This window comes from Calypte anna, chromosome 28 (assembly GCF_003957555.1).
Source record: "Calypte anna isolate BGI_N300 chromosome 28, bCalAnn1_v1.p, whole genome shotgun sequence".
Lineage (NCBI taxonomy): Eukaryota > Metazoa > Chordata > Aves > Apodiformes > Trochilidae > Calypte > Calypte anna.
The window spans coordinates 916514-936764 of NC_044273.1; the positions used below are offsets into that span (position 1 = coordinate 916514).

The following is a 20251-nucleotide window of genomic DNA, read 5'->3' on the forward strand; positions in this document are numbered from 1 at the left end:
CAGTCTGTACAGGCTAGAAAATTATACCTTCTGAAAGGAGGCAGGGGGGAAATAATCCTTGATCCTCCTTTCCAGTGGTGTGGGCAAAAATGCATAAACACAGTGGTGAAGAGGATCAGACAAGGATCTAAAAATCTGTTTTGTTTCCCCTGCCATGACCCAGTGGAAATTTCCAACTGGAGCACTCTTTGCAGTCCTTCTGTGTGAGCATTCTGGTTTCATTAGGGAATTGCTTGCAAGGCTTGGACTCTCCTGTCTCTGTTTTAATAGTGAGATTTTTTAAAGATCAGTGCTACAGAGAGAAAATTCAAAGTCTCACTGTCACTAATACCCCTTGAAGTAATTGTGGAAATGCCAGGCTTTAGTGAAGAGGGTTAGTAACCAAAAAAATTACCCACGAGTTCATCATGATGATTGTTAACTCACAGAGGGGACCTTTAGTTTTGAAACTACACCAGTATTTCATAAAATTACTGGATGAACAAAATCTCCTGAGTTGTTCTTCTGGTTACAGACAGTATCCTGTCAGATTTAACAACTAAGCAGCTGCTGTAGTGTCAGAATGTGTGAAGCTGCCTGTGTACAGCTCATCTTGTGCTGTGTGTAATGGACCAGTTTTCCTCCCCATTTCTGAGCAACATTTGTGGAAGGGATTGGATTAAGTTTCTAGTTAAGATTGGCTGTGGCAACACATCTTTGGTTACTGTGATAATTAATACAGATGACTTTGAGAAGCTTCAGCTAAAGAGGAAGGATGTTATGGATTTGTTTTAGTTAAACTGTCTTAAAAAAATTAAAATATAAGTTCATACAGCATGTGAAAATACTGAAGATTTTTGTGAGTTGTCCTACTAAGGTTTGGAGTGCTTTTGAAGTGTAAAGAACTTTAAAATGCACACTGTTTATTGACCTGCTGATGGAGGTCTCTGCCATCTCCAAATTGCCAGTGAAGTCAGAATTTCTGCTGTGATTCTCTCCTTTCCATGTGTGGAGTCACATCCTAAAGATCAGGAGGGTTTTTTTCAGTCTTTCAAGACACCAGAATGTCATTTTCAAACGTGTTGTGTAGGTGTAGCTTGACCCTCACTGCCACTGAAATAATGATGAGAGACAAAAGCTTGGTACATGTGGAGCTGCATATTTGTCAGCCACCAGGTTCTCTTCGTGTATGGGATTTTTGGGTCTTTTCTCCTATATTTGAGCGATGAAAAAACGGTGCCAGGTGCCAGGTTGGGGAGCAGCAGCCTTCCATCCTCTGCAGCCCCAGTCTGTCAAGATGCAGTTTGAAGCATTTTTCCTGGCTGTTCTGTCAAGAGCAAAGCTCCTGTTTGCTGCTGCAGTGCTTTACATGCTGCTTTCTGCTTTCTCACTCACCCCACCAGACCTGACTTTACCCCATGTGTTCCTTTCCTCCCTGGGCTCAGTCTGCCTGCATTCAGTGCCTCCTCCTCACCAAGGGGATTATGTGACACAACACAGGAGCTACTTAAGGCTGTGCCATTTTTAGTGCTGTGCAGCATCAGTTTGGATTGCCTTGCTTAGAACATGTAACTTTGATGGAAAGGGAGGACAGAAGGTGCTGGCTTTGACTTGGCCCTGGTGAAATAAATTTTTTTATTAAGGAAGCTGAACTACAATAGTTGTCTGCCTGCCTATCCTTTGAGTGTTAAACCCTAATCCACCCAAACACACAAAAGGTCTTGGGGGGGTCAATGAGCAGTGTCAGAGCAGCAGCACCTCCTTTTACTGCAGTGTAACTGGTACCAGGGGATGTCCTAATGGTTTTGTTTTTTCCTCCCTCTTCTAGACGATGGACAGAGAGTTCAGAAAGTGGATGAAATGGTATGGGAAAAAACATGCAGAATACACAGTGAGTGAAATTCAGCTGAATAACTATTTTCCATGCTGATGTACAGAATTTGCAAAGTTCTCTTCAGCCTTTCACCAGCCAAGCAGCAGTGTGGGTCATAGTGGGTTCCTGGCTTTATCTTGATCCCAAGGATGCTGTTTTCCAAGACATCCTTCCAGGGTCCTCTTTTTGCTTTGCTTGACATATGGTATGGTGTGATTTGGAGCACTTTGAGGTCTTTTCAGAAGCTCTTGGAAGGTTTATTCCTCTAAAATGTCATTTTAACTGCCACATGTCTTCTATTTGTATTAAATCTCTTTTACTTCTTCTGTTCTCCCCTCTCTTTTCTCCATGGTGTGGGGCTTCTAATGGGTAGACTGCTGAAAATGGCAGCTCCTCCTTGGGTTTCTGAAACAAAAGCTGAAGCTTTGGTTCTGCAAGCAGATGAAGGTGTGGTCACCTGGAATATGGGGGGTGGAGAGGATGGGCTGGCTGGCAGGGGTTTCAGCACACAGGGATGCATGGCACTGAAGTTCTAGATGAATGCCAGCACTGTGAGATGAGAGCAGAAAACTCCAGGACCAATTAACAGGCTTGATGGTTTGTGGCTGGAGGTATGGGGTAGGGGCATGGGCTCAGGAATGTCAAGGATTGGAATTAGGTTATCTGAAGGTAGAGTGAGGGCAGGAGGAGTAAGTGGGTTGTCACAGGGCACTTCTCTACCTGGGGCTAGGGACACATCTTCAAATGGCTTTTCCCTTCCTCCAAATGTCACTTAATCATTGTGGATCATTCCACTTTGTAATGTTAGTGCAGAGCATGGATAGAGTCATGTGCTACCTTGTGTCATTCCTTCCCTTTTTCCTTTTCTCTCCTTTCTTAAATATCATTCAGAAAACCCAGTCCCTAGTTAATCACTTTCCAGTGAGGAAACGTGTATGACTGTGCAACAATAGGAACCTCCTGGGAGTTTTGAAACTCCATGTAGTTATGTTCCTCCTCCCACTTCCCTATGGTCATGGAAGAGGATGGATGGAGAAGGTTGTTCCATCAGTTCCCAGAGAAGTTGGTGACTTTCCTGCTCAGAAGTTGCAGCTGGCAAAGTGTGAGGAAGTGTTGGGGGAACTACTTCATTTTCCTTTTGTACAGAGCCATTTTTGCTAGTTTCCTGGGATGGTTTGAACCACATGGCTTTCAGCATTCCAGCAGTGTGGGATCAAATGGCAGGTGGTAGTGGCCAACCTTTATTTCCCATTTTTCTGTCTCTGCTGAGATACCTCGTGCTCTTCAGAGGGCTTATCTTGGAACAAAGGATGCTACAACTCTCCCTTCTGGAAGCAGGCTGGAGAAGGTGATAATGCCACCTGCCTCTGTGCACTTTCTTCCTGAAATGGCTTTGCTGTAGAGTGATTTCCTGCAGAGGGATGGTGGGCCTGCTGGGGGACTGGTTTGGAGCAGGATTGATATCAGGCTGCTAACTCTTTCCTGCTGTGGAAACACTGGGAGTGCTTTACTTTTCATGAAGTGGCCATATGGCATTTTTCCATTGTGTCACCCAGCTGGCATTACATGAAAGGAATTGTTACTGAAGATACTCTGCTTATGAGCTGGGTAATTTCAAGAATAGGGTAGGAACTTGGACTCAAATATTGAAAGCATATTGATTGCCGTAGGCAGCGAGCATTTCCATATTGTGCATTCCAAGTGACAGAGCCTGGTACTGTACTGAAACAAAGCTACTTCTTTTTTGCTAGGTTCTTTGGCTTCTGGAGCTCTGTTTTCTGAAAAGTGTTGGGAGTGAAATTCTTTCTCAAGTGTGCAGTCTGCTCTTCTGGGGAGAGTTGAACACTTGCAGCACTTCTTGTCTTAAGGGGAGTTGATTTCCTATCACCTTGTCATGGTGATGCTTGAAGATAGATTATGGTGTTTTAGCATCTAGACACACAAACATCCTGGGCTTACATTTGTTGTGTTGGTTTTATTTAATTTTTTTGTTTGCTTTGGTGTTTTTTGTTGTTGTTGTTGTTTTCCTTGTTTTTATTTTTTTTGCCAAAACTTTTTTCTTTTCTGTAGGCAGCATCTTCTGTAGGTGACTGCTGTTGAGCAGAGAGGGAACTTGTCTCCTAATGCATCTAGAAGACATGGCAGTGCACAGGAATAGGAACCTGATGTCTTTATCTTCCTGGAAAATAACTTTGTCCCTGCAGAATGCTCAGTGGAGTCCCAAAAATCCAAATGCTGGAGACAAAATAAGCAGAAAGTGAGATAGGCTGTCATTAGCAGAGCTTAACTTGTGAATTCCACTCGAATGTTTTAGGCAATCATATGAAAAACAAATATTTTGAGAAGAATGAAGTGTTGGAGGAGGAAAGCTTGGCAGAAGTTCAGTGGGAGGAAGTCTCAGATCCCACCTGCAGCTTTGTCTGAATAATGGGGATGGTGGTTTTGACTTCATGCATGTAACAGCTGCCTTGCTGTAAAAGTAAAAACTGTGGTACATGAGGCAGCTAGAAATCCTGGAGCTGGGCCTGCAGGGTTGTGGGTACTTTTTTTTATTTAACAGCCTAGTGTAATTGTAGGTTTCCACTCCAAATGGATTTTTGATTTCTCACTGAAAAGTCATTTGCTGCTTGTCTGAAGTCCTGTGTTTTAGCCAACAGTGCTTTGGTGCTTTTGGTTGCTTGTCCTTACCAGATTTGTGACTATCAGATTCACTCCTTGCCTTGCCCACCAGAATATTCTCATTACTCCTGGAAGTTCTGAATTCTGAAGAGCAAGGTCCTGTGAAAATATTTAAAATAAACCCTGATTGCCTGTTCTACTTTGTCTGAAACTGTAGAAAAAGAAGCTTGTTGAGAAATGGTTCCATACAAAATAGGCAGTCACATATGTACACATTTTTCAGTACTAACTGCACATTAAACTTCTCCAGTAGCTGGTGGCAAAGTGTCCTGAGGAATGCTGGATGCTGAAAGCTTCTGCAGTGCTCCAGCTGCCTGTAAGGGTTCATGGCTGCAGCTTTAGGGTGGGAAGATCCATTTGGGGCATGAGAGGAGAGGGGAAAGGGTGCTCATACATCAGCTTGTAAGTCTCCTGATCTCCAGCCACTGTAGCTAATAGCATCTCATAATCCTGCTAAATGAACTGAGTTTCATTTCAAATGCCATGCTGCTCAGTCTCATGGAAAAAAACCAAAGCAACCCCAAGAGAGTAACACTTTCTGATAAAAATCTTTCTTGGTATTTATATTCAACTGTATGTTTCAACTGGCTATAAATATTTACATCCCTGTGCTATGGTTGTTTAGATTCTTTTGCTCCTCAGCTTCCGTGATGCCTAATTCCTAATCTGTTGGGGATAATCACATTCTTTGCCAGTCTTCTGCATTCAGAGACAAAACTCTTCTTTTTTTCATCATCATCAGCTGCTTTGGCTTTTTGAACTAGAATGTGTCCTACTTCCAGCACATCTCACGTTGTTTCAGCTCCTTTTATCTTCTCCTTTGTCTTCCCATGGAACTCAGAAGTTTCCAAGATTAGCTGAACTGCATTCTTTTCAAGAAAACTTGTGTCTGAAGGAAATGGGAAACTTCTCTAAGGTCATTAGGCCTAGATAATTAGAGAGTCTTTCTGGGGGAATTTCTGCACATGTGCAGTCATCCAATTAAAAGGCAGCCTTGCAATTAAGAGGCAGATGGGTTTTCATGGTTTCTAACTCTAAATATCCTCATGTGGCCTCAAAATCAGAGCCATCTCCAGGTATCTAGGGCACAGTGCTGAGATTGCCACGTAGCTTAAGTGCTTAAGTGTTCTTCCCAGAGTACCCTTGAAGAAAGTTTTCAGTGTGTCCTCAGTGCCTACTACCTGTTGTACTCTTCTACTAGGGGAAAGTATTCTGCCAGTCATAGATCAGAGTACATCTCTGCAAGTGAAGTTGGTGGTAGCTGCAGTCACACATTGGATTTCTACTGAAGGCAAGGATGTGATTTATTTTTTGTTTACTCAGGGTTGTTATAACAGAATATCTTCCCTTGTTGCACAAAGTTTGGTCTGGCAGCAGGTGGAAATCATCTGAAACTCTTCAAAATAATTACAGGAGCACACAGGTCAGCATTGCTAGAGCCTGGGATTGAGGCTGGATGGACATCTCTGACACAGAGGTGCTCAGAGGAGACCCCAGGAGCTTCTAATGATGATGCTCCATGGTCCACCCTGTGGATTAGAGGTGATTTGCACTGCACATAAATCAGTATAAGCCTGGGATCTGTCAGCCTGCAGTCTTGCTCTGAATTTAGGGTGCCCTGTCTGGGTTGTGTTCCTGGAAGCCTCTGCTCAGGGCAGAAGCAGAGGGATTTGTTTAGGAGTTTCAGTGTCTCTTGTTGCCTGATACCAGTTTCTGGTTTGAGGGGATAACTGGCATCACCCATCCTTAAAAGCTTGCATTGCTGAGCAGAACACTGGAGCTGGGGACAGGGCTAAGGTATCTGATTGTCCCAGATATTTTTGAAGGCCTCATTTCAGCGGGAAACTCAATGTTTTGGTATTTGAAAAGCCCTCCAAACGTCCCCTGTGGCTTTGAAATGATGCCACATTTTGGAGGTCTGGATTCGTGCCTCCAGTTATTTTTGAAAAGAACAGGAACCTAAAAATAACCATGTGTACTTTTCCAGGCAGAAATGACTGGGTTTTGTGAGCCAAGTGCTTGCACAGAGGCTGCTGGAATGAGGTATTCTCTGTGTGAATTTATGGCTGTGTGGAGTTGATCAAACAGAGCCAGACCAGAGACTCCCAGCCCAGCTCTGGGGTGAGAACTCAACCCTGCTCCAGGGCAGGGGGGGTTTTGACCTTCAGGAGCTGTTGCTGATGAACCCCCAGGCACTGGGGAGCCCCTCTTGTTGCTTCCCTGGGGGGTGACCTGCCAGTTGGCTTCAAGTTACAGGAAGAGTTGCAGGAATCAGAAGGGATTGAGTGTATTTCTGCAGTCTCTGTAGGGCAAATTTATCTATTTGAAAAAACCTGAATAAAGCCCTGTTTTGGCTTCTAAATTTAGAAACAATGCAAGCTGGCATCTCTCTGAAGAGGATTTCACTGAGCTAATTATCCTTTTAGATAAAGCAGGTCTCCTGCATTGTCTAATCAGATGAAAATATCTGCATTACAGATGGTCCCTTCCATTCATTATTCACTAAGGAGATTAAGTTTCCCAGAGAGAGGAGAAACACAATGGGGGTGGGGACACTGATGGGAAGAGATTGAAGTGCATCCCTGGAGCTGTCACTGCTGCTCTGCACAGGCATCCCACCTTCTCCCTCCATGACTAGAATGGACCATGTCCTACTGGTCCAGATACTGCAGTTCCTGTAAGCTGGAATTTCCTTACCAGTTCTTTTTTTGCTTTCAAAATTATTATAAAGCAGAGGTGACTGGGATTTGGGGGGGATTTTGTTGGATTTCCCAGTGCCAGCTGAGTGGAAAGGTCCTGCTTGCTTCCTTTTAGGCCATCATTTATTGGTCACTGCTCCCCCAGTACAGGAGGTGGTTGCAGGGAGTAGTCAGGCAGGTAGCTTTTGGGCTCTGTTTTGAATGGTTTAGCAGAGCACTGCTCCAGGAATCACTGCCTTGCTTCCAGAGAAGAAAAAATAACCAATTTTCTCCCAGCCACAATTGACCATCTGGTTATTTCTGTACTCCAGTACTTTTCCTGGTGAGATTTTCCCCTCAACTGTTGGCTTAGAATGGGCCAGGATAGCATTACAATACAAAAATAGGTTTAAAGAGGGCTGTGGTTCATTTGAATGGTAACGTGGCTGTGTCTTCCAGGAGTAGATGGGGGAGGAAAAGTCTGCTCAGCCTCCATGTGTTAGATCCCAGTTAAAGTGCAGATTCTGATCCTAACCCTGCTCTTCCTAATTACCCAGGCAGGACAGACATATGGTGTAACCAGACCCAAGTGAAGTGTAACAACCTTAGGTTAGATTTCAAGACCTTTATATATAAGCTTAGTATTTCCAAATAGTTTTATGTTCTGCTTGCTCTTTGTTCTCTTGCTAGACCATGGCTTTATAATCATCCTGCTTTATTTCTCCCATATTTTTCTTTCTCCTTGTTAGTGTATGAAAACCTTCTGTACACATGAGAAGCTCAGTGGTGTGGAGGACTGTGATATAAACAGAATCTATTATAAAATATACTTGTCTTGCCTTTGGGTTTTCTTTATTGTGTCTTGGTTACTCAATGATGAAACTATTAAGTACAAGAACAAATAAAACTTGGAGACAAAATTATCTCTCAGAAATATTCTAGAGATTAATCTAGAGATCTAGATCCAGTCACAAACAGGACATGTAAATCTCAATAAAAAATGTTTCTTTTTATGAGGAGAGAGAAACTCAGTACTGAGAACTGTTCTGATGCTGCATTGAGTTTCTACTTCATGTTGTTAGGTTGTGCCTTTCAGAGTTCAGTCCCCAACATACACTTTGTTGTTACTGTAGAGGGGCTATCAAAGCATTCACCTCTGCCCACAGGTGTGAAAACACAGGTAGTAATTCTGTTTTAAAATCTTATTTCAGCCCAGCTGTTTGGTAGACGAGTTAGTTCTGACTTACTTGAGTCCTTCTAACCTGCAGTTTTCAGCACGTTAGTTTCTAATACATAAGACTCTTTCCAAAGCTCTTGAAGAACCCTTCACATTTGCTTTTCTCAGCTCTCTTGCACAGTATGTAGCAGTAGGGCATTTGGATGTGGGGTTTTCTATTTTTTCTTCCTGCTGCACTGCTGAGAAAACTCCAGGGGAGGACACCAGGCTCTGGTGCTTCTCTGGGACAGGCTTCTTGGCTTGGCTTAGTGAGGACTGGAAATAGCTTGAGTGTGTCTGCATTGCAGTGCAGACACTTGTGTTTGAGTTGTCACTAACTGGGAGTAAGTGCTGGCATGTGAAATGCTCTTTTCTTTCCATACAAAGGGATATATATGCAGAAGAAAGCTGCTGAGCAGTCACTGCCATTGCTTTGATGTTCCTGAGGTTCTGATACAAGCCAGCAGCTTACTTGCCCTTCAAAGTGTGTCACCATCATTAATTATATAATCAATTTTTTTTTTTTTTTTTTTTTGCTCCTCCTATCTCCCTCCCCCAGCCTTCCTTCTGTCTTACTTGTGGCACAGCAAAACAACATGGTCCATAGATTCACTCATTTCAAAAGCATGAGTGAGGAAACACTGATCTGTGGCAAAGCTGTGTAATTATGGGTATTAACCTGGGACTTGAGGTGGTTTCATCAGCAAGGGAACATTGACATTGAAGTCACAACTGGAATTGTTTTCAAACTATGCCTTTATGTGACTTGATTTCTAACTTGATAGTTTTAGAAGCATTCAAGATTTATATTTAGCACCATTGAAAAATCAGATGCTTGTCTGTCTGTTGCAGCAAGAGCCTGAATTACCAGCTTTTTTTTTTTCTTTTTTTTTTTTTTTCTTTTTTTGGCAAGTGCTGAATCTCTTTGCTTCAGTTCCTCCCTTGCTGAGTAGGGCTGAGCAAACCACAGAGGGTAACAAGGACTTGAGGTGACATTCAGTGGTTGCCTCTGGTAGAGGTGCTGTACAGCATGGCTGGGTCTCCATGGAATCCAAGGAATGGGCTGAACTCTGCCTGCTTCATCTCCTCATAATTTCCTAAAGACTTGATGGAATCAAAGAATGGTTTGGATTGGAAGGAGCCATAAAGATTATCTAGTTTGAACTCCCCTGCCATGGGCAGGGACACCTCCCCCAGCCCAGGGTGCTCCAAGCCCCATCCAACCTTCAACACTGCCAGGGATGGGGCAGCCACAGCTTCTGGGGGCACCCTGGGGCTCAGCACCCTCACCCCAAAGAATTTCTTTCTAATGTCCAAACTAAATCTCCCCTCTTCCAATTCAAAGCCATCACCCTCATCCTGTCACTACAGGCCCCTGTCCAAAGCCCCTCCCCAGCTTTCCTGGAGCCCCCTCAGGGACTGGAAGGTGCTTTATGGTCTCTCTGGAGCCTTCTCTTTTCCAGGCTGAACAATCCTGACTTTTTGATGATGTGGCCCTATTTGTAGTCATTATCACTGAGCTGGTAAAGCATCTAAAGGAAAAGGGATATGGAGCAGAAAGGAACAAGGTTAACTCTTGTGTGTTTATGTGTTCTTTTTCTTTAAGCTGGAAAGAGGTGACTTCCTCTCAGAAGAATGGAGAGAGAGAATTGCAAACACAAGGTACAGTACAGCAATTGAATGCTGCTTTATATGAACTGAATATTTGGGAAATTGTATAGTGGAAATTGGGAGGCTGGCCAGCTTTTTATATAGAATTTCCATAGCAAATACCAAAAGTCTGTTTGCCAACTTTTCTACTGGCCACTTTAGATCCTGTTTTCTGACTAGAAGAATGGGTTTAAATGTATGTCCAATGCTGTTACATTCAAGAGTGTATCCAAGATAAATTCTGATTACACAGAGAAGGGTAAACCTCTGGTTGTTTTGTGTATCCCTCCAGTTTGTATCAGTCATTTTGGCAAAACACTTTTTATCTTGGCTGTTGGTGCATACAGCTAAGCTCACTTTTCATAAAAAAAAAAAAAAAAAAAGACCCAAGAGAGTCTATTCCAACTTAAACTGGGAATTCATTTTAAGCTGATTGTCTTTAAGATTTATTTCTGTGAAGATCTGTACAGAGGATTACACTCCTTCTTGATGGTAGCAAGGAGAGAGTAAAATATTCTTCTGTACTTTTAAAAGCTTTGTATTCTTTCAGCCTTATGGACAGAAGGAAAAGTCTGGGTTTTTTATGACCCTTTGGGCCACTCTCTGATGTTGGGGGATGGAAGACTGTCCTTAAAGAGGCTCTTTGAAAGTCATCAGCATCTTGGCAATTTATGGATTGCTCCCAAGAAACTGTTTTAAGACTATGCCATCAAGAAAGCATCTGCCAAGCTGATGACTTTTGCATTATTATGGACCTCAGTTAAACTTCTGAAGGTGCCTTTTCATTTGTGGACAGACTTATCCCAGTCTTGCAGCATAGCAGGGTTTTGATTTGTTGCTTGCTATTCCACATGCACACTCCTCTGCCATCTGTGCTGCTTTTGTTGGAACAAATCACTTTATTTATTTGATTTTTAGCTGAAGTACATCTTAACTGCATGCAGAAATGCTGATTTTGTATGGTGTGCAGCTAATTGGATGACTCCTGCTCCACAGCCACCTTGCTTTCTTGATACAGACATTCAAAAAGAAGTCAGTTTTTTGCTCACAATTGTTGTTTGTTCCGAGTGTGCCAACTGTTCAGTGTCTGCTCTGTCTAATGAGACTGCAGATAGGCACAGGATGCTCTGGGTTGGAAGGGACCTTTAAGATCCAAGCCCTTTGCATGGCCAGGGCCACCTCCCACCAGCCCAGGCTGCAGAAGGCTTCATCCAGCCTGACCTTCACCACTGCCAGGGAAGGGGCATCAACAACCTCCCTGAGCAACCTATTCCAGTACCTCACTACCCTCGTGGTGAAGATCTTCTTTTCCTGATATTGAAAAGAAATCAACCCTCTTTCTGCTTCAGACCATTACCCCTTGTCCTGTTTCTCTCCTCTCTGCTGGAAAGCCCACCTCAGCTTTCCTGTGGTCTGAGGAATTCAGTTTGGAGCCATCCCATCTTAGAAGGGAAAGAATTCTGAGTGTCACCCCTGCCCTGAGCATAGAGGGGTGGTCAGGCTCTGCCCTGTGGCTCAGTGCTGAGGGGGCAGCACTCAGTGTCCCCCTTTAGAACTTCTTGTGGCTGAGCAGGAGATGCTGGCAGCAAGCTGGGGGCTGGGGGCTCCTCTGCTTCTGTCATGTGCATGCAGAATGTTGTGCCAGAACGAACACTGAAATTATTTGGATCTGGCAGGCTCTGGCTTTTTCCTTTCCTGGATGTTTTCTCGTCCCATTAATGTGCTTGGCTGTTTGCAAGGCCTCTTTTTTGGCACGTGGTGAGAAGGAGGAGGAAGAAGAAACCCCTGCTAGCCTTACTTGCCAGGCAGGGTTTCCCAAATTTCCAAGAGCAAGGCGTAGCAAGAATAACTATTTTTTTTTTTCTTGGTGTATAAACATTTTTTTCATCTGTGGTTTTAATAGCTTTGGCTGCTGCTCTTAAACTCAGTGTCCTCGTTGAACATGTTTCATGTGTGGAGGCACTAGGAGGGGAGTTTTCAAACAGACCTCTTGCACAGAAATCAGTTCTTCATGTTGGAACAATACACCAGAGCAGCTTTCACAGTTTCTGTGTGCAGGGTGCTCAGCAGCTTCCAGGAGATGTTGAGGATTCTTGTTGCAAGCTGGTGGGAAATGAGCACCAGGGACAATCAGACCTGGCCCAGGCTGTTGAAAATGAAGGAATATTTCTTTTTTAAACTGTGACATGTTAACATTTTCATCAGTTTTGTGATCCTGCCTATGTGCAGGTTTCTTTGTTTCCATATGACTGTTGTTTTTTTTGTTTTTTTTTTTTCCTGGAACAAAGCCCCCTTATTGGATTTCCTAACCCAGAAAGAAAGATGCAAATCCTCTGTTGTGGGTTAGGGTGAAATGCTGGGTTTATGTCAGGGAAAACCCAAGAGATGTCAGCTGTCTTTTTGCATTACAGGGGAATTTAGAGCTAGAAGAACAAATATATGTTGATAATTTGCTGTAATATTTAACATGCATATGAAGAAATAAGGGCATAAATTGTATCTGTATGTGATGGAGTTTTGCTTCTCATGGGGGGATTGACCTGCTGTGTGTTGGTAGTTGCTGTGTTGGTGTTTGGTCTCACCATGGCAGAGGGGTAAAGACATTTTGTTCATTATTTAATGTTGAAACTTAGGGTGCAAACCTCAGCTCTGTGCCAAGAGGAACTGCCAGAGCAAAATACCTTAAAAGATTGTTAAAATGTGATTATGTGGGCAGTGTCTGTGGATGCTGAAGATGAGGAGGTGATGTTTTGTGTCACTATGCAAGAAGAAAGAATTTTGTTTGCTGGAAGGAGCTGCACGGGCAGGGACAAGCAGGGCTTTCAGTTCTGTGACTGTAAAGGTTGTGCCTGCCTTGTGGTTGGGGTGTAGGTGGGTGTCTGTACTTGGGTGCCATTTGCCTGTCCCTCTTCATTAACTGGGCCATTATCTTACAGTGTTATCTTTGTGAATAATTTTGCCTTTGGTCCTGAGGTGGATCACCAACTGAAGGAGAGATTTGCCAACATGAAGGAAGGTAACAAAGCCAACTCCAACCCTTTCCCATTGGATTCCTGCTCACTGGGGGGATGGGGGGTGGGATTGGAGCCATCAGGTTGGTGGGGTTCATTCTCTGCCTTGGGAGTATCTGTACCACAAGGGGTATTTCTTGGGCTTTTTATTTCCTATCTTATTAAGGACTCTGATAACTTGGGGGTAGCTCTGCAGGTGGGGACTCTGCTGGGGTGGGAGGAATTTCTGGTCCTGTTTTACCCATGGAGGGAGCCAACAAACCAGGCAAAGGCCAAGGCTGCAGAGCTTCCTGACTGCAGGGACATGGCTTTGGACATCCAGTTTCTGTAAGAGAGGGAATTGGGATACTGAATTCAGTTACTGGGATCTCCAGTTTAAATTTGTTACATTTAGTACTGGGTATTAATTAATAAATAAGTATTAAACTGGGGACACTGTCACTGGGTGTCTTGCGTGCTGCTTGAGAAGCTGCATTGCAGACACCAGTGACCCCACTGCTGCCCTACACACCCAGGGTGTCTTTTTTCTTTCATCTTGGACAAGTAACAATTTTATTTAGTTGTGGCAGAAATTCCAAAAGTACATATTTCTAAAAAGAAAAATGTATGGCATGAACAAAAGCAGCTGTGGCTTCCCATTGCTTTGTTCTAAAGTAAATAATGTGAGTTTTGGGTTCTGCTGTAAACCATAAACCCCTTGAATTTAAGCTGCTTTTAATTCTAGTAGCTGGTCTCTTTTCAGAAAAAAAACAAACTTTTGTTTGCTTAATGGTGGCTTGAGAGAAGGGGCAATGTGGGGGCAAAATGGAGAAACCTTGCTTCTCCTCCCAGAGGGTGCTTGGGCTCTGTGCCTTGGACTGAATGACTGCAAATTGCTGTGAAATGGAGATCAGGGTCCCTTTAAAAAGGCTTTGGGGGGGTTTGTGTATAAAAGGCACCAGGTAGGAATGAGGCAGAGGTTTTCCTAATTAGAAATTTCTATGGATTGCCACTGAGAATTAATGTACTCTTTTTTTTGAAGTGTTTAAGATCAGTCATCTTAAAGTGATCCTTGAGGTGTCACCTCCTAGCTAGCTGTTGGGACAGATTGACTTTCTTGGATGCTGTCAGAATGAGCTTTAAATAATTCTTTTTTTTTTTTTAAATGATACACAAATGATAGCTTTATTAGGGCTGATCTTTGGGTTATGCTGAATTTGCCTTTTTCTTTTTTTCTTTCTTTTTTTTGTGTTCTTTTTCCAGGTGGGAGAATTGTGTCCTCAAAACCTTTTGCACCTCTAAATTTTAGAATTAACAGTCGAAACTTGAGTGGTATGATTGCCCTTTTTATTGTTCATTACAATTATGCTCTATTCCTTCTCTGAACATGTTGGGAGTGGGGGTTTGTTGTTTTTAAAGAGTTGTGTAAGTAAGTAAAAAATCCTGTTACATGATAGCATCCATGCCCAAGCAACATCCATTTAAATCAAACACACAGAAAATCCCACCCATCACTAGAACAAACAGACACTGTTTATGGGGTTCACCCTGCTGTGTTCAGATGTCTTTAATGTCAGTGTTTCCTTGGCTGAGGGTGTGTTGGAGTTGAAGAGAAATAAGGTGTTTCAAGGATGATTAATTTCTTTAACTGCAGAGAGCTGCAGTGACTGACTTGCACACAGTTTCCTTACACCCAGGCTAGATTTGGGCAGGGAAATCCCCCCCAGTCAGGATTTGTAAGGCTTAGAAGCTGAAATGTTCAATTTTGAATGCCCTGTCTCCTGTGCTGTAAACTGATCAAATGGACCCATCCCATCCACACCCAGTTGCTGTTTCTCTTTCATTGCCAGCAGAGTTTTGTGCTTTTCTTCTGAGCACAGGAGACCTGGGGTTTGCCAGTATTGTCCTTTTCAAGGATGCGAGCTGCAGTTTCGTGAGGTTTTGAGATTCCTAACACTCTGTGGTGTTGGGTTTGCTTTTGAGCTTTTTTTCAGTTTTTATTGTGGACATTTTTCAAGCAGAGGAATGAGCCAAGCTGGGTTTTCTACATATTTACTGTGTCCAGTGCAAAACATTCCTGAAATTTAAAATACACTTTGTCCCCCTCCTTGTGCAAACATGGCAAGTAACACACTGAGTTAGAAAGCTCAAGCTGTGTGTTCTGGTTTTGACCTGACACTCCTGGTAAACTGCTTTTCAAGCCCAGTAATTTCACTGAAATTGTGCCATTGGGAGTTATTTTTACTGAGCTTTTATTGTTGTGAATGTCCTGTGCATCAGACACCCCAAACTGCCCTTTTCCTTCCCGTTTGATAACCTTTCCTGTGGCATCTGAACCTTTAGTAAGCACTCAGCCATGCCTTGCCAATCCTTTGTAGACATTATACTTGAAAATAAAAGGGGAAAAAAGGGAGAATGGTATTCCTGGAAATCCTCAAACCTCCAGAGAGGTGAGCTCAGTCTGTCAGTTTGCTAATAGACAAAGGGTGCCTAAGTAAAGCCTCTTCTACACCACACTAGATAAAATACAAGAAGGCACTTCTGAGGTTTCAATTAGGAGAACTGCCTACATAAATGCACTTTTTTCCCCCCTCTTAAGTCCCATTTTGTTATCTCTCTCTTTGCTAGGTTTGGGAGGCTGCAGTTATTAAAAACATGGCTGGAGGCAAAGTGACCAGGGTGTATCAGCTTTGTCACCTAATAAAAGCCCTGGTTATAGCTATGAATTCAGCTAATTCTTTATCCTATTTCAGCTTTCACCCCAGTATGGCTTAATTTGGCATGTTTTCTAGAATTCTAAGTTTTCCATATAAAATGCTGTTATTTACTGCTTAATGTTAGTTAGAATATTATAGAGATAGCTAATTAAGATTTGGGTGAATGTGATTGCTTAGCATCAGAATAGATAATAGTTTCCACTAACAGTAAACTCAGAGATTTGGATAAGAGATCCTGAAAGAAAATTACCTTTGTACACTGCAGAGAGGAGAAAATTGTGGGAATAAATTTTAGGTCTTAATCCCATTCTGTGGCCATATTTGTATTTGGGAAATAGCAATATCAGATGAACACCCATGGGATGTATTAGGCCTGGGACTTGTTCCAATCTTAGTCATAGAATTGTAGAATTGTCAGGGTTGGAAGGGACCTTTAAGATCATCCAGTTCCAGCCCCCTGCCATGGGCAGGGACACCTCCCACAGCTCAGGTTGCTCAGGGCCCCATCCAACCTGGCCTTAAAAACTTCCAGGGATGGATGGGGCTTCCACCACCGCTCTGGGCAGCCTGTGCCAGGGTCTCACCTCCGTCATGGTGAAGAACTTCTTCCTAACATCCAATTTAAATCTCCCTCCTCTAGTTTGAATCCATTCCCCCATGTCCTATCTCTCTCTGACATCCCAAAAAGTCCCTCCCCAGCTTTCTTGTAGCCCCTTCAGACACTGGAAGGCTCCAATGTGGTCTCCTCAGAGCCTTCTCCTCTGCAGACTGAACAACCCCAACTCTCTCAGTGTCTTCCCAGCAGAGGTGCTCCATCCCTCTGAGCATCCTCCTGGCCCTTCTCTGGACACTCTCCAGTGTGTCCATGTCCCTCCTGTGGCAGGGGCTCCAGAACTGGACACAGGACTCCAGGTGGGGTCCCATGAGAATCCCCTCCCTCTCCCTGCTGCCCACACTTCTGATGCAGCCCAGTACACGGGTGGCTCACGTTGAACTTCTCCACCACCAGAACCCCCCAAGTCCTTTTCCTCAGGGCTGCTCTCAAGCCAGTCCTTGCCAATGGCATGTTCTGAGTGACACTTCCAGGGAAAATGTCATCCCCTTGGAGCTCGTGCCATCAGATGTGAGCAGTGTCCTTCACATGTGGGAGATGATTCCTCTCCGCTGTGCTGCTGCCCTGCAAGGGTTTTCATTGTATTTTTATTCAGTGGGTTTGGTTTTTTTTTTGTGCCTGAGTATGATTGGAGTCACTTGGCTTGCCTGTCTATCTCACATTTTGATCTGAAGTATGAACAGTTAAATAATTAAAAATATATAGTGGAAAAGATAAAACCCTAAACAACAGGCAGCCCTTTTTTCTCAGTGCCATTTCTGTCCTTAGTAGTTCCATCTGGAGAAAGAAATGGAAATGTGGAAAGAGTTGGGACAAACCAAAACAAGTATTAAAATGTGGTTAAAATAGTGGTTGAAGTTGCTGAATCCCAAACCTTGCTTTTTGACTTTTCTGGATAATTTTCTATTTAATTAGAAGTGTGTTACAGTTTTTTCTGCAGTCATGCCACTCAGTGCTCAGTGGTTATGGAAATGCTTTAACACATCCTAGACCTATTAATTCTAGGGAACAAAACAAATACAGGCAAGAAAACAAATATAAAACATGTTTGTCCCCAGTCCAAATATAGTGTAGCTACAGTTTACATGGGTTGGATGTAATGATGTGCTGTTACTGGTTCTACCTAATTAAATCCTGCCTGTTGCTACAGATGTGTTGTTGCTGAGTTCTTTGTAAAAAATGTCTCTGAGACAAGGGGAGGTTCTGTTTGTTAAAAGCTTGCACTGGCACAATTTTACTCTGACTGACTCTGAAGAAATGAAAGGTAGATCTTTCAGTGGTTTCTGTAGAGTGCACTTAGCAAGAGAGTAAGAAATTTCTTTTTAAACTCACTTTCTTCAAGGACATCACTATCCAAGAGCAAAACCTGTATTTTTGTCTTGAATATGTCTTTCCTGTTGCACAGCTGGGTACAACTAAGAAACTTAGCAAACTTTGCTTCCCTAACTTGACTTTGTTCCTTTAGATATTGGCACTATTATGAGAGTTGTGGAGCTATCACCACTGAAAGGGTCTGTGTCATGGACCGGGAAACCAGTTTCTTACTACCTGCATACTATTGACCGAACCATAGTGAGTATAAATGTGAGCTAATACATCTCTGACTGCTTTACCTGCTCAGGAATCAACATGCCAACCTCAGGGCCGTGCTTAGGGGAGGAGTATTTGTGTTCTTGTGTGTATTTACAGCTGCCTGGGATAGGTGCTCTTCCTTAGTTACCTGTTGGGTTGAGCTGGATGCATGGCTTAGCCCCTGGCTGCTTCAGTGCAGGATGTTAGAGAAACAATGTCAGTATGGACAGTACTAAATAGTCTGTTAATTTGTTGAAGGGACATAGATTTAGCCCTATAATTCCTTCTTATGCTTCAGAATATGCAACTATGCAGAATGGTGGTCTTTTGTTCCCCCACTGAGTAAAGACTCTGTTGGGTCTTCAGTTCCTCAGTTTCCTTTGTGGTGTACAGACCATTTTCGTTCTATCATATTCAAGCAGTAAGTCTCAATTTTAGTTAACTTTCAGTTGCTGGAGAACCAGCCAAAGCTCCATTAACAATGCTGATGCATTCACTGTTTTTTTTTTTTTATATTAATGAAAATAGAAACAACCCTGTAGAAATGCACACTGTTGTGGAGAAATTATTCTCACACTGGGTTTTTTTGCAAGATGACTGTAAGGCTGTTTTTCTAAGTCTGCTGTAGTCTAATGATGCTTTTGTTAAAGAATATGCTAGAGAGCAGATAAATATTTTAGTGGGGTACAAGTAGGAAGTAGCTGCATTGAAAACAACTTTCTGCTGAGTGGAGATATCTGGCACAAAGCTTTAAAACAAGGAGAGGCAGTGGTGAAGATGATAAAACCTTGTTGAGGTTTGGATTATGTCCTGCTACACAACATGTTTGTGTTATTAAAGATGTATGAATGTCAGTGGCTTCTTGATGTAGCTTATCAGAAGAAAAACAGAATTTCTGCAGTTCTGCATTTGTCTCAAGCCATTGTTGTGTTCTTATGTATTCATCTGTCATGACTTTGAAAATGACTATCTTGTTTTTCTATTTGCAGCTTGAAAACTATTTTTCTAGTCTCAAAAATCCAAAACTCAGGGTAAGTTTAAGTAATTTTCTGTAGAAAACTCAAAATAATGGAGGAGTCAGGATGAGGAATGCAGTCACTTATTAAAGATGTACAGAATGGATAGGAAATACAATTTTCTTGATAAGCAAGGAATGTGGGTGTGGAGCTGAATAGAAGGGAAGCATCACATGCTATCAAGCACTAATGCAATCATGTTCAAGAGCTTTCTAATAGAGAACTAATGGGGCAGCCAGAGATGCTTTCCTCTTGCATTGCAGGGCTGTAAGAAGCTATTTGCCCATTAAAGAACTGAGGTTAAAGGAGAAATGATCATTTGAATCTGTCCCAGTGTTCATGAGGAGTGCTCTGAGATGGTACCTTTGGGATGTGCTATTTGGGACATGAAATGTGTTGTCAGTTGCTGCAGGCTGGGCTCTCAAATGTGGAATTAAAATGCCAGAGGATTTTTGAGATGGGGCTGGGCTGGATTAGTCTGAAACTACCAGTGGGGCTGATATTCCCAGTCAGAGAATGAAGGGAGGCCACTTAAATTAAAACTTGAGGTGAATGTTGATCTGCAGAGAGATTCATTTAGTAAGCGTTGAAACCAGACTGATGGCAGCTTGGAGACTGGGCTTTTTCAGACTGCTGAATTTCAACTGGGGAGAAAAAAAGACTTCTCAGAGCCAAAAGAAACATCCAGGGTGGCATCCATGTACTTTCAGACTTCTCTGCTTTTAATGGTGAGGCTGTTTAAATCTGCCACTCAGAGGATTTAGTTGATAACTTGCTTAAATTACAGAGGGGTTGGAATTGCCAGAACTCTTATGCAAATTAAACCTCACCTGGCAGGTACAAGAAACGCTTTAAGGCTTTGAGTGAGTTTTTTTGGTGACATTTCCTGTCCTTACTGCCAAGTTTCTTTCTTTTTTTTTTTTGTCCTCTGCAGACTTGGCTAAAGTTGAATTAGATGATGATTAATGGCTTTGCCATTTCAAGTCTTGTAAGATTTTTTTAAAGTAATGTAGCAACACACGAGATGTTGAAGGCATAGGTAAAGCTAGTGAAATATTTAATTATTAAAAAAAAAAATCAGAAAAATCTTAAACCTGTAACACCAGTCTGTGATCTGGAGGGTGGAGTTGGGAGGGACAGAATAAAGGAGGAGGTTGGAGCTTGATCTCCTTTCCCCTGTGGCTGCATATTTGAAACCCATTATAGTAGGTAATGCAGTGTAAAAGGATGATGGGTTCTTGCCTTCCTTCTCCCACTGTGTTGCCTGG

The 20251-nt window shown here is 42.7% G+C and overlaps 1 protein-coding gene across 6 annotated transcripts in view; it reads left to right on the forward strand.

Moving 5' to 3' along the window:
• The window catches only part of DOT1L (DOT1 like histone lysine methyltransferase), a 75435-nt gene that overhangs the window by 27212 nt on the left and 27972 nt on the right, over positions 1-20251 (forward strand). For all 6 annotated transcript variants that reach the window (XR_003988640.1, XM_030466529.1, XM_030466524.1 and 3 more), the window contains exons 7-12: positions 1808-1870; positions 10032-10087; positions 13012-13091; positions 14329-14397; positions 17861-17967; positions 18957-18998. Coding sequence is in view for 5 of the 6 variants with exons in the window: in XM_030466529.1 (XP_030322389.1) it covers positions 1808-1870; positions 10032-10087; positions 13012-13091; positions 14329-14397; positions 17861-17967; positions 18957-18998 (417 nt within the window). In the remaining variant the exon portion in view is untranslated. The remainder of the gene's footprint in view (positions 1-1807; positions 1871-10031; positions 10088-13011; positions 13092-14328; positions 14398-17860; positions 17968-18956; positions 18999-20251) is intronic.